The sequence below is a fragment of the Stegodyphus dumicola genome, chromosome 3 (genome assembly GCF_044657685.1).
Source record: "Stegodyphus dumicola isolate Sdum_Otavi_A_Nest chromosome 3, ASM4465768v1".
Taxonomy (NCBI): Eukaryota; Metazoa; Arthropoda; class Arachnida; order Araneae; family Eresidae; genus Stegodyphus; species Stegodyphus dumicola.
Genome location: NC_140770.1, coordinates 247,747,789 through 247,761,902, shown reverse-complemented (window position 1 = coordinate 247,761,902; position 14,114 = coordinate 247,747,789). Strand labels below are relative to the sequence as shown.

The 14,114-nt window shown below is 33.1% G+C and overlaps 1 protein-coding gene across 1 annotated transcript in view; it reads right to left on the bottom strand.

Moving 5' to 3' along the window:
• LOC118181123 (neprilysin-2-like) overlaps window positions 1-14,114 on the bottom strand; it is a 41,948-nt gene that overhangs the window by 14,135 nt on the left and 13,699 nt on the right. Inside the window, exons 7-10 of the mRNA XM_035350198.2 lie at window positions 7,226-7,324; window positions 2,582-2,719; window positions 2,377-2,480; window positions 1,013-1,077 (exon numbers count right to left, since the gene is read on the bottom strand). Of these exons, the coding sequence (XP_035206089.2) occupies window positions 1,013-1,077; window positions 2,377-2,480; window positions 2,582-2,719; window positions 7,226-7,324 (406 nt within the window). The remainder of the gene's footprint in view (window positions 1-1,012; window positions 1,078-2,376; window positions 2,481-2,581; window positions 2,720-7,225; window positions 7,325-14,114) is intronic.

The window sequence follows — 14,114 nt, the reverse complement described above, 5'->3', positions numbered from 1 at the left end:
ACTTTTAGAGGTTATGATTCAAAATGGTTTTCGAAAAATTTTTAAAAATTATTTTAAAACACAAATTTTGAGAAGTAAATCATAAAAAAAGGGCGATTTTTATTTGGAATAAAAGCTAAATTTCGAAATTTCAAAGGAAAAATCAAATAATTTTAATAGAAAAAAGAGATATTGATAAATATATAACAAATTCAGTTAACACGGAGGAGCTAAAATTTTGATAGCTCATTTTTAAAAACTATTCATGCGATTTTTACAAACACTTGGCACTTTAGTATAAATTGAGTCGTAAAATCGAAATATGAAAAAACAATGGTATGTTATTTAAAAATAAAATGCAGTTTTTATGTCAAAACACATATATTACAAGTAGAACAATGCTGTATGTAAATCTAATGTATATCTGAAGTCGCGCTTTGGAGAATTGGAAAACGCAAGTTAATTTTCGATAATCGGCCCAGTAGAACGGGTGATGTAGAACTATGCAGTTTTCCTTTGTGCAAGGTGTACATAATTATGTGACTGCTGGAATCGATATACTCAAAGATGATTTTTTCCATGCATATGATTATAACCAAAAAAAGTGAGATATTTCTTAATATTTTCAAATGATGTTAGGTGACTCCAAGTAACTAAGAGCATTTCTCAAATATTGTATTCAGTTATAGTATCAATATAGTATCTCAAATAGGTAAGTGTATTAAGTGCACTCCAAAATAACTAAGTTGAAAAAAATATAACTGTATGATCTTGTTTCAGTGTTAGGTAATTCAAAGTCGCATTTCTGTAATTTTCATTTCCACATATATGACTAGCTTCCTGATGTATTATCCCTCTTAACATAACTCTTAATAAAACATAGTAATGTTATTATACTTATTATAGTATAATGTTATTATACTATAATCAATAATGAAATGCTATAAGTAATAAAATATAATAATAAAATTATTACTTGTAAGATTAATAAGTTTATAACAACAGTAAGCTAAAGACAAGGAAATTTAATTACCAATACTGTTAAGTACTTCATTGTAAAGAACTTGTACGTCTGTTGCCCTTGAATGATCGTTCCACCTAAAAAATATATGTATCAATGTGAAATAATTTTTTTACTCTTTAATTACATACTTTTATAAAATTCACGTTTAATTTATTTATAAAAAAAAGCTTTTATATCTCCCGTTGTACTGGGCTGATTGACGAAATTCAACTTTCATTTTTCATGTCTCGAAAGCGTGACATAGGATGTGTATTTTATTTATATCTAGCATTATTCTAGGATAGGCATTTTGACATAAAATCGGACATTTTCTGAAATGACACACCAACATTTCTGCATATTTCGATTGTACGACTCAAATTATGCCTAGATATTACCTCAGTGCATTTTCTCAGTTTGCACCAAGAATAATTCGCTTGTCGAACTTCTTCATTTATAGCAACCTATCTTTGTTTCATTTTCACATTGTGTATGAGCATAATTCCTACTTTCAAATAATTTTATCAAAGTGGTGAAACACATTTGAGGATATTATTTCTTTCAACAAATATGGCAAATTTTCAAACGCGCCAACATATAAATTCAAGTATATCTTCAGAAATTTTGAATAACAAACACTAATTTTTTTCAGGTGTGCTTGGAAATACATTTACTTTAAGGTGATGATAAAAATTTTATAGATTATAATTCAAATTGTTTTTCGAAGCAATTTTTAAAAATTATTTTAAAATAAAAATTTTGAATATAAATCATAAAAAATGGGTGAATTTTATTTGGAATGAACCTAAATTTTGAAATGTGAAAGGAAGAATCAAATAAGTGTAATAAAAAAGAGATATTAATAAATATACTCGAAATTCAATTAACATTCAGAAGCTAAAATTTTGAGAACTAATTTGTTAAAAACTACTCGTAAGATTTAACAAAACTTGGCAGTTTGGCATAATTTGAGTCAATCGAAATATAAAAATAAATTGGCATGTCATTTCAGAAAAAGTCCGAATTTGTGTCAAAATACTTATATTATAACTATATTATATATAAATCTAATACATATCCTAAGTCAAGTTTTGGATACATGAAAAAGGCAAGTTGAATACATGAAAAAGGCAAGTTGAAAAAGGCAAGTTGAGTCAATCGGTAGTACGAGAGAACGAGTAGAACGAGAGATATAGAACTGTTCCATTTGTTTTCTTTTCCCCCGCGCAGCGTACGTTATATAATGTATTCAAGGGTCATTAGGACGCTGTGTTCAATATTAGATTTTAGTTTTAGATTTTGAAGCGCTTCATTGTTATAATAATAATTTTGTAGCAAGGTTTAAGCAAACTTTTCAGCGAAAAAATGTAATCAGAGTATTAAATATTACGTACTTTCCTTTAACATTTGGTTTCCTATGGAGAGAGAAAGAGTAGTCAGTTGACCACTTGATTATATTTCGTCTAACTTCAAAGTAGCGTGTAATGTCGTATCGCAACTGCAAATAAAGTAAATTGCTTACTAAACATCTCTAAAAATTCATTCATTTTGTAGATAATAATTTTTGAGAAATGCTATAGTTAATATTAACACACTTACATCTTTATACAAATCAGAGATATAAGAATCATTCAGAAGTTCCTTCGGGTATCCTATATACCAGAGGTAAGCCGTTTCGCCATGAGAATCAACATTTAAATTAGGCAGGGATAAAGGAGGCTGCGTAAGTTGATATACCTATAAATGCGATTTTTGTGAAATTATTATAGTTTTTGTATAGTTTTATCACTTTGCCGCATTATATAAAAATAATGAAAAGAAAAGTTATGTCATTTATCAAAATAAAAATTTACAATATAAAATATTTCGGTATTCACATTATAGCATTAATCTTTAATAATTTTTATAAACAACTGTTTATAAAATTATTTTAGTTTATAAAAGTTTATAAATAATTTTTATAAACTTCGAAGTATTTTTCAATAAATTTATTACATTGTAAAGAAAAACAATAGAAAAGTAATAATATTAAGTTACAGAAACCAATATAGCAACAGTAGTAAAATAATGATAAAATCCGATGGGAAATTTAAATCAGTTGGATATTTGCATTTGTTTCTTTCCTGAAAGTAACTGAATATTTCGATCAAGCTTCGTAACGCGCAGCCTTAGCGTACCCATCGGAAGATCTTCGTAACACTGAAAATCTTTAGTCGCAGCACGAGCAAAATATAAAACTTGGCGCCGAGTCAGTTTTATTAATGTCTAAATAAAGCAACGATTTTAAATGCTTTCATCTAAATAGAGAAACTAAAAAACAAACGTCTTCATTTTGTAAAATATTGTACAAAGTTCATCTGCTACATTTTCATCTAATTTGCGCTGCCGATCTGCTATAGTTCTTGAAAGAGGAAGTTGTTTGTGTTTATCAACGTTTTCTGGATTTAACTTAGCTACTGCTTCAACAATATATTATTTAATTATTTATACGTCACTAAATGATCAACCTCTTTTTTCCAAGTATATGTGCGATTTTGTAAGTAACAGAAACTGCAGTGATATTTTTCTTTACAAAAGCATTAAAAGACACCTGTTGGAACTTTTCATTTTTTAAACTGCAGGTTATCCAGATTCACCTTTTTAACTGAAATATGTGTATTCTTTATGAGTCAAATAGTGTTTATTTGCATTCTCTTTTATTCAAAGTAGTCAAAACTGTATTGCACAATAAACACTTACCTTCCACAAAATTAAAGAAATAATCTAACTCACACTCAATATTAAATATTGTATTTTCTTCATTTAATTTTCTTCGCTTACAATTTGACATGATGGAGAAAAAACAAATATCAAATAGTATCTTTAAGAAAGCGTATACTTACTAAAAATGCAATAAAATAGTGCATTAGTAAAACTTTAGAATAAGTACAACAATATTTTCACAATGGCCGACAGCAATATGAGACGGGACTGCTACCATCACACCCAACTACAAATCACCAACTTCCTGAAACATACAGGGAAATGCTGAGAGGTGTTGCAAAGGGAGAAAAGCAGGTACTGTCTGTCTCTCAGAACAGTCACACCGTCACTGTGTCTGGTGGGTGGCTGTTGCTACAGCAAATGTGTTAGTGTATTTCAAGTAGGGGTGATCCATGGCCAAAAATAAGGGAAAAAAAAGAATTTCTATTGTTGGACGTTGACAAACTGAAACGTGCAACATAATAACTATAATTTCAGACTATGAAGGACTCCAACAAGCTGAACAACACCTAACCTAGTGGGACAGCTGTTATGTCGATGGAGAAAAGAAAGAAAGATTATGAAGGGCCACTAGAACTGCAACACTGCAGCATTCTAATTCATGTTATGCGAGATCGATGGCTGCACGTTATTTAACTCTATTAATTTTCAAATTGTCGTTATCAGTACAATTATATATTAATAAATACAAGAGCTAGAGGCAGCACAAGTAACTCATGGATGCCGCACGTTCCCCACCTCTGCTATATGCGATATCAAAATCATCAACATAAAGCATTTAAATAAATTCCCAGAAAGCACAAAATTTCGAAACGCACTTCCACATTTGCTAATGCATTAATCAGATGCACTGAAGCTCTAATGTGGAAATTTCAGACAAAATCAGCGAATTGCCATTATATAAGATAAGTCTTATTTTGCAGCTACATCATTTATGGAAATTAAAATAACTGTATAATTATGATGAGATCTGAAATAGTAGTAGCACTGATTATAATGCATAGTAACAAAAAAACTGCCAGTTATTCGTTAAATTCATATACGAACAGAGTCTGCGAAGAAATTTTATTTTGATTTTTAGCAGACTATATAATTATTTGGGAATATATTTGAAAGTATATTGTTACTAAATGTACCGGCGCGGTGAGATAGCTTCCCGCAAAGCAGGTTTAGGGTTGCCATAAAACAAAAGGGAAAGCAAGGTTGCCACATTTGGCGAGAAATCATCCATTTCGCTACAAAATTGGCGATATACTGTTACGAAATGTACAGGAGCGATGAGATAGCTTCCCCGCAAAGGAGGTTTAGGGTTGCCATTAAATGGCAAGGGAAAGGAGGGTTGCCACATCTGACGAGAAATCGCCCATTGGGCGGCAAAATTGGCGGTATGCCATCGACGGATGGAGAACCTTCTGGAACGAATTCTTACCGGTTTAGCCCAGAATGTTCTCGAACTCAAACCGAAAGCTATATAAACCCTGCTGGTTCACAGTCAGTTAGTGTGTGTGCCTCGTCTAGCGAGCTGATAGTCTGTCATTGAGCGAGTGTCTCAAAGTCTAGCGCCGAATTGGTCGTCGAGTGCATCGAGAGAGTCTTTTAGTGTATCGCGAGTTAGTGCATCGTCGAGTTTTGTCTTAGACTGTGCTGAGTCGAGAGCTATACTCTTGTGTATCGTTGAGCGCATTGCGAGTTGTAGCGTGGAGAGTCTAGAGAGTACGTGGAGTTCCGAGAACGACCAAGCAGAGTCGGGAGCTGTACTCTGGTGCTTTGCAGAAAGCTGTCTCTTACCGTTATTGCCTGACAATGTGAAGGCTGTGTCACTGATTGTTCCAGCGTGTTTAAAGTAGATCATCGACGACTGTAAAAAGTGTTATTGGAGCTATCCTGATTGATATTGGCTAAATAAAGTGTGTTTCGATACTTCATCAAGTGTCGTCTTTACTCACTCCAAATCTGCACGAACCCGTGAAGAAAATAACACAACAACTGGTGTCAGAAAAGATAAACGCAACAATTCGCAATGCACTCGACGATACAAAAGAGTATAGACAGTCTCGACGACTCAGCACAGTCTAAGACAAAACTCGACGATGCACTAACTCGTGATACACTAAAAGACTCCCTCGATGCACTCGACGACCAACTCGGCGCTAGACTTCGAGACACTCGCTCAATGACTGACTATCAACTCGCTAGACGAGGCACACACACTCACTGACTGCGGACCAGCAGGATTTATATAGCTTTCGGCTTGTGTTCGAGAACGTTCTGGGCTAAACCGGTAAGAATTCGTTTCCAGAAGGTTCTCCATCCGTCCATGGTATATCGCCAACTGTCGCCAAATGGCCTATTTCTCGCCAAATGTGGCAACCGTGCTTTCCCTTGCCATTTTATGGCAACCCTAAATCTGTTTTGCGGGGAAGCTATCTCACCGCGCCGGTACATTTCGTAACAATATGATAACATCCAGCAAGTTAATATGTCAATTTTTCTCTGGCTTCATCTTTCTTAACGCCAATTAATGAATATGCTGATATAACTTATGTAAAAATTGTCTTTTGCAGTATTCTGTCTCCACAATGAGAATTTGCTTCATCTTCGAGAAGAAACTCAGCTTTTAATATTATGCAAATTCATAAAAATATCTTACAACGTGTTTCCCTTTTCTAGCAGCGTTATTTGTTACATATCAGGTACATACTTTTAGTTTACAGGTTCAGTCCTGTAAACTAATTTTCTAAACTTATGACGACGCATACATTCAAATATTTGATACTTAAAAGAATATGTATGAACAATATTTACTTTGGAAGAATGTTTCAGACGATTATTGATTTTACGATATATATTGTAAATTATCAATATGTAAAATTGGTCGTTTTAGTTCAGAGACTAAGAAAAACATTAATTTATAAACCTTTACATTTTTAGAGTAGTCTATTTTAAATACGAATTTCTAAATTATAAACTTAATTTTGCGTACAATTACATATGGGAGGAATTTCATTACGATTGTAGATACATTTTATTATAAACCAATTATATAACTAATTAAAGAAGAAAATGCATGTGTTTGAATTTTTCTAGAAAAATGCAAGCAACTGGTGTCAGATATTAATGTTATCATTGATGTTCTAATAAATTTTCTCACTCTTAGAATGATAACTATGTTTCTCAGAAACTGGCAGCAATTTAATTTTAGTTTAGTTTATATGAAACAAATTATAATTTTAATTTAAAGCCGTAAAAAAAGGGTCCTGACGCAGAGCTGTGTTGATGCATTGCAAATACCGAAAACTTATCAAAAAGATATTCAACACTTAAACAGCACTGACTTAAATTTCATTACGGAAGTAAATCAAGCTATCATCAATTCTGTGATATAGTGTGCATGCAGATACGTTTGCACAATGAAAACTATCTTACTAAAAACTCGTTGTTTTCAAATAATATTTAGAAATTGAGAAAACACAACAAAACCTTTTCTATGGCCGTTTCTTTAGTTTCGCTGCTTATCCATTCCGTGTTTCTTAGCATATGTATAAATTCACTCTGAATATAATCGACATACTCTTGAACCTGAAAGCATGATGAAGAAGATTATCAAATAATCATTATTAAGGTCATTAAAGTGTATTATTAACACTGCTAACGGAAATTGTAGAGGTCTTAAGTAAAATATGATATTGATATATATATATATATATATATATATATATCATATTTTACTTAAGTTTAACACTGAGTGAATGGCTATCTCTCTAAATTGCCGAGATATCGCCAAGCTTGAGATGGTTTTGGCGACTACTTTTTGTGGCCGAATTTAGCAAGAAATCGGTATTTGGGTCCGGTCATTGTATAACTGTACTGCGTATTGCAATTAAATAACCCCCTGGAAGTCTACGCTGGAAAGCTGATGAAGCTACTGGCTAGGGTCTGTACTAGGCAGTCTCGGCCACGGGGATATATAATCAGTCTTCATAGGGTTAGATCCTCCGTTCATTTCGGAGGATAGTTTAGGCTCAGCAAGAACCGTATGATACTGTCTTGCCTGACCCATGGCTGTGGGGGTCACAACATTATTAGACACTGTGTCTGTTCTGGAACGTCTGGTCCCATTCGTTCCTCTGCTGAGGAACTGACAGAGTGGACGGGACGCCTTTACGAATTCGTATGATGCAAAAGTGGTACCGTGGAACAAAGATGATGATGATCTTCTTGATAAGCGTACTTCCCCAAGCTTTATAAAGCCCGAAGGAAACCGCAGCTGCTTTCCCCACTTCAATGGTCTCCGAAGTCTGGACGCTAATTCTTTAAAGCTATGTAAACCAGGACAGGAATTCCTCTTAATTGTTCTTCAATTAAATATCTGAAATTGATGCTATACGTAGCTAGTAACTAACGTGATGTGTAGCTAGAAAGCATAACCCTAATATACCTTCCAGTAGTTTCGAGAAATGGAATTCCTTAGAGGTTACTGGGCGGTCGGGTGAAAATTATACAAGACTTGGTGAGAGCATCTGCTGTTAATTTTCAGTTCGGATCTGAATTCAAATTATTGAGATATCCGTGAGAATTTCCCCTTACAGCTGCGTTTTCCATTGCATTGTGTTTAGCATTCTTAATAGTTCACCAGTAGTTCTTAGTAGTTCAGCTTCTTAGTTCAATATTCATTTGAAGTATAACTACCGATTTTATTCTGTGATAGAGCTTGAACGATTACTTTTGTGGAATGTTCCAGAACTGTGAAGTGTTTGTTTTGGTAAAATAATTTTACAAGCTATCATCAATACTGTGTGCGTTCAATCTATTACGATCACGTACGCACGCAGCAATGATAACTACATATGAATGTAAAATATTGTATTAGATGAAATAATTTTAAAATCTTAATATTAAGATTAGGAATATCTAAACATGTTTAGTGTATCAGAAAGAAATAGTGTTCTACAGGTTTTGAAATGTCTCTTTTTGTCTATATATTTTAACCTCCTTTGCAGTCTTCGTCTCTATACGGTGTTAATAACTGATACTTTTTTTTGTTATTTGTTTGTGTGTTTACTTGATGGTAATTGTTTGTATCAGATACCGGTAGTTATTGCTTTGCAGTTTTATATTTTTTAATATTTCGCGTTTTGAGTAAATTTTAATTCGTGTTTCAATTATTATATTTTTTCTTGATTAGCTTAATTCTATAGGACTCTAGTAGATGTGCCATGAGCGAATTTGGAATTGTATGAAAAAGTTAAAAAGAATGAGATCTTGATTGTTAAAATCTGAAAACGTTTAACAGTAGACATTTGTCAGCAAGTTGGTGACATTCAGCTCCTTAAATACATTAGCTATTCTGCCTATATAAATAACGGATAAACTTAAATCATATGTGAGTGATTTGAGTCCTTAATAAATGCTCACGGGAGGACGGGGAGTAACAAAAAGGAAATGTAATTTTTCTAATATGAAAGCGTACAAAATAAAATAAAAGAATTAAGAAAGAATAGATAAAATAAAAATTTTAAAACCTTTTTTGAATCTCCTTTTATTTATAGGCTCAAATTTTCAAACTAATTAAAATTTTCCAACTAAGATACATTGTGGGAGATTCAGATTTCCAAATTAAAAAAAAGGAATTAAAAATTTCCGCAAGTTTTTTTAAAATAAAGAACGACGACACGATGATTTAACAAAATGACGAGAATAAATTATATCTAAAATAATTTTTAAGAAGAGAAGAAATTTAAATACGTAAATAGTTAAAATAATGAAAACTAGATTTTTGAACAAATATTTACATAAAAAAATGCCATGAGAACTTCGAATGATAGAAACGCTACTAGAGTAAGTTTCGCTTCCAGAAAATATGACGAAAACCTTTTCTTTGTGAGGAAGTGATCTGATAATGCTTCTGTCTCTTTTTCACAGAGAACTTGTTTGTTATTGAAGTGATCCCAATACTTCATATCAATTGGGGGTAACGTTTTACAGAAATGATCCTGGATTGTTTACTGCGCTTTTTTTTAAAGTATTATGAAACATTCAAGGCCTTTCATTCAGCTGTCGTACCCATTGGAATATTCAACGGAACGTCTGAAGGTTTTTGCAAAAACGGAGAGAAGGGTTAGTCGAACATTTTTGAAAACGTAGGTGACATTTATGCGCTTAAAATATGTTTTGAGAGTTTTTAATGAGAGTTGTGGACAACATATTTTTAAAAAGGTAAACCTACTGGACGAAGACAAAATATAAATAAAAACTGATGAAGGTAGAATTAGAGAATGTATAAAAATTGAATAATTATAAAAAACTAAGAATAAAAATAAGCCTTAAAATTAGTTAATTAAAAGTAAGATTAAAAATTATATTTTTGCAAAAACCTTTAGTCAACTACTTCAAACCAATTTCTTGAATAACAGCAGCTTGTTCTGACGAATTGATTATCAGCAGGTTGTCACGTTATTTCATTTAACAATGTTCTTAATTACAAAGGTATTTGAAAGTGTTTGGCACTTCAAAACCTCATTCTAATTTAAAGCATCTTTTCAGCATCCCATAGTACACTTTAATAAATTTTTATATCTAGAAAACAATGTCATATTTAGTTTAAATATCACGCTGAATAACAATCAAAAACAAAGTCTAACATTAAGAATCAGTGTAAATTTTAAAAAATTCAGCTAAGTGCAAATTGTGATTTGCACTTAGCAGCTTTTAGTTAGTTCAAAAACTATCAAAACTAGTATTGCAAAAAATGAATTTTTAAAAAAAAATTTTTAATTAATTTTATTAATAAACTAAATATGACATTCAAAAACATGTCATATTTGGTTTATTAAAGTACTATTTAATCAAAGTTTTCTATAATGGAATAATCACTTAATGTTTGACACTCACTTAATGTTTCAACTTAATGTTTGACATTTCATATTAAGTGACTCAAACATTAAGTGACTGGACACATCCAAAGATACATTACAGTCGTCGAAAATCTACGACAAATACGCTGAAGTAACCAGAAACACAACCTTCAAGGTATCAGGTTATAATGATGAAGAAAGCTTCCAAGCCAAAGCACTTAAGTACAGCTCCCAACTCGGTCGATCGCTCTAAGCTAATATCTGAACTGAAGTCACTGCTACTACATTACTACTCAAGATGCTCTTCAGTCTTCGAGTACAGGCATGGTATATATAATTTTAACCTACCTTCGAGAGTATACTCGAGAAAACTAAGAATACGTTCTTGAATGTTCTCGCACCGACGTTCTTGAATATCGCCGTTTTTTCCACCGAATGGGCGATTTCCAGGCAACCTGGCAAAGCTGTCTTTTCCTGCCACTTTCTTATAACTTTACCTCCCCCCACCCTTTGTGGAGAAGCTATCTCACCGCAGCTAGGGATTTCGCAACATCATTATAACAGATGCTGAACCTGGTTCAAAAGATTCCATAAATAATGACATATTAACATGTCCTTCTTTAACTTTTAGAAAACCGAAGCCTTCGCTAATATGCATGCTTAAAATACAGAAACGCCTGTCCACCTACCCTCGGTTTCCTCACTTTCCATTAACCCATAATGAGTTGTGAAAATTTCAACTGACATTCTTTCTATTTCCTGACAAAGAATTTTGTACTAGTTTCTTAGAACAGCTTGCCTGCAATAAACTGATACAATCCATTTGGAGAAACTGCACCTGCTACTGCATACCTTAGGGAAAATGAAGAATACAATATCTGAATCTCAGCCGTTTCGGCCGATTACGGTCGTTTGACTGAAAGGTCGTCTCGGCCGTTTTGGCTTTCCGCCGCTTAAAACTTTTATATTTTCGAAATTGTTTATAAATTTATAGAAATGCCAATGCTCCTGAGATTCAAAACTGATAATTACAGAGACCGAACTGCATAAAAGAGAGCATCCATTCCAAACGAAATGTTTCCTTGCGACATCTTGGTCATGTACAGGACCTCTGCAATTGTATAAATTCGTATTTCCATGTCATAATTTCCATCATGCATTAAATTTATAGGCCGAGGAGTATATAAACCTTCTTCACTGCATTGTAAAATCTTTTTTATCCTTTTCAGTCTATACTTCTGTTTTTGGGGTTTTCAATGAGATTTTTAACGCTTCCAGTTCATTTCTTATATCTTTAGCATCTATAGTATCTTAAACTTTTAAGCAGTTACCTTCTATGTGTTCCAAAATAAACTCTTTATTTGTGAGAGTTTGTTCATTTTTCGGATTTCAACAGCTGGTTAAAATGTTATTTCTCACATTATTTTTTTTCTATTGTTCGTCAGTTTGAATTTTGTTTCTCTCAGATTCTTTCATTAAAAGTATAATGCTCTGTCATTTAATTAAGATTAAAAAAATTTCATTTCCCCAATGAGGGTATAATAAAAGTTTGCTAAGAAACCATATTTAAAGATTTTTCTCTGCTGCAAAATGAAATAATATCTTTGGAGTATTTGTCCTTTCGTAATTAGAATTAATTTTTATACTATTTCAATCTAAAGAGTCTTCGTGATGTAAGAAATTTAATTAAATCATACGGCAGAGATTTCCAAACTCTTTATCACGTACATTGGTCACCAAAGGATAGAATGAAAAATGAAATTAATTTAAATGAATTAATGAATGAATGAAAATGAATTAATGACATTAATGACAAATTATTAATAGAAGTTTATAAAAAAGCATTAGTTAAATAAAGTGGCTAATCCAGTCAAGTAATATCTTCTGTTTGCAAGTATTCTTACATCATATATACTCGATGAAGCCCAATATTGTCATAGAAAAGCAACAATTCTGTGCTAACAGAACCCCTAAATTGTCTATGGTTGAGTTTCAGTACCTGATCCACATGTGGTGGGGGGCGGTTACAGAACCTCCTTGAAAGATATACAGCCGTTTCTCATGATTCCTCCCCAAACCATTAAACCATGGTTGCGGAAATTGGATATTTCACGGGCAAGGGAAGGCAAATTGCGTGTTCCCTTCCTCTCTCTAGATCAATATGTATAGACTATATATGGACTCGTCAGTAAAAATTACAGGGGTCCAATCTTCTTGACCGCGTCGAACATGACGACAGCACCAGTTTAAATACTAGTACTTGGAGAAAGTGGAACACAAAAGTTTGGCTTTGTTGCATACAGTACAATCTTGTTAAACCTTCATGCAACAGTACAGCCACTGATTCGAGATCCTGTGGCATCCTGAAAGCCTAAAACCAAATCTCTTGTAATCGTTTTGCGGTTACTCTGAGCCAACAGTGGCAGAAAACGGTCTTTTCTGATGCACGTATTGCTCTGGGTCGCACTTCCAGTCTGTCTTTCAACAGATCCAGTGCTTAAAAAGCGATTCTAAATTCTTGATGTGGCACTTTAAGGAACATTTGAATTTTGGGCGACCTACATTTATCTTTGATCTCCCACGATTCTAACAATTATTCCCTAATTTTGTTCTTCACTACTGAATACTGATCACTCTCAGAAACCACATTCACTTAAACAACTCTAGATATCGGAATTCTAAAGTGCATCCACTGCGCACCACATTGTCATTAATCGAATTTACATATTTCCGGAACTAACGTATGCGTGGAGATTCAATTTTTTGTTGAATTATATTTAATTAATATAAATAATTACAGTATTGTGCTGTGGTTGCAACATTAACTTAGTGAGCATATTCTTCTCATTATCCTTTAAGTGTGATGACCACTGTGTATCACTCACACTCTGAGTTTGGAAAACGGATCTATTCTACTCTTCTAGAGATGGAAACCTCTATGAATGTATCTGGAAACATGCTATCTCATCCCAGCCCGAAGTGAAAAATACTTGATTAAGTTTGACGTTTAGAAAAATTATACTTCCGAAAGTGGAGCCGTCTCTGAGGAAATGGACTTCGGTTATTACGATGATGTCATCAGCTCCATAACCCAAAGACGATGTATGAATAAGAGGAATTTTTTGCTAAAAAAACACAATTAGATGATGCCCCCGGACGACTGGCCGGCTCAGCATGACCAGGCATCGCAAAATCGTGATAAATTAACCAACATTTGGTTGTGGGAACAGATTTATCATCTTTTTCTAAATTAAGAATAATAACGTTCAAATTCATATACAGAAATTTGCTGAAAAAAAAGTAATTTTAACTGCGGAACTTCTCATGCATGCTGACATTCATAATGACATAGAACCCTTTCCATAGGAGATGCAACATTTCCTGAGTAATCTCATCTCTTTGGCGCAAAACCGACCTGCTTCCGCTAATGACGATTAAGCGAAGAGAATCGAACAAACAGTAGTATCGGAAGAATAGGCTCAATCGAACCTCTAACTCCTTAACCGTAAACGTTC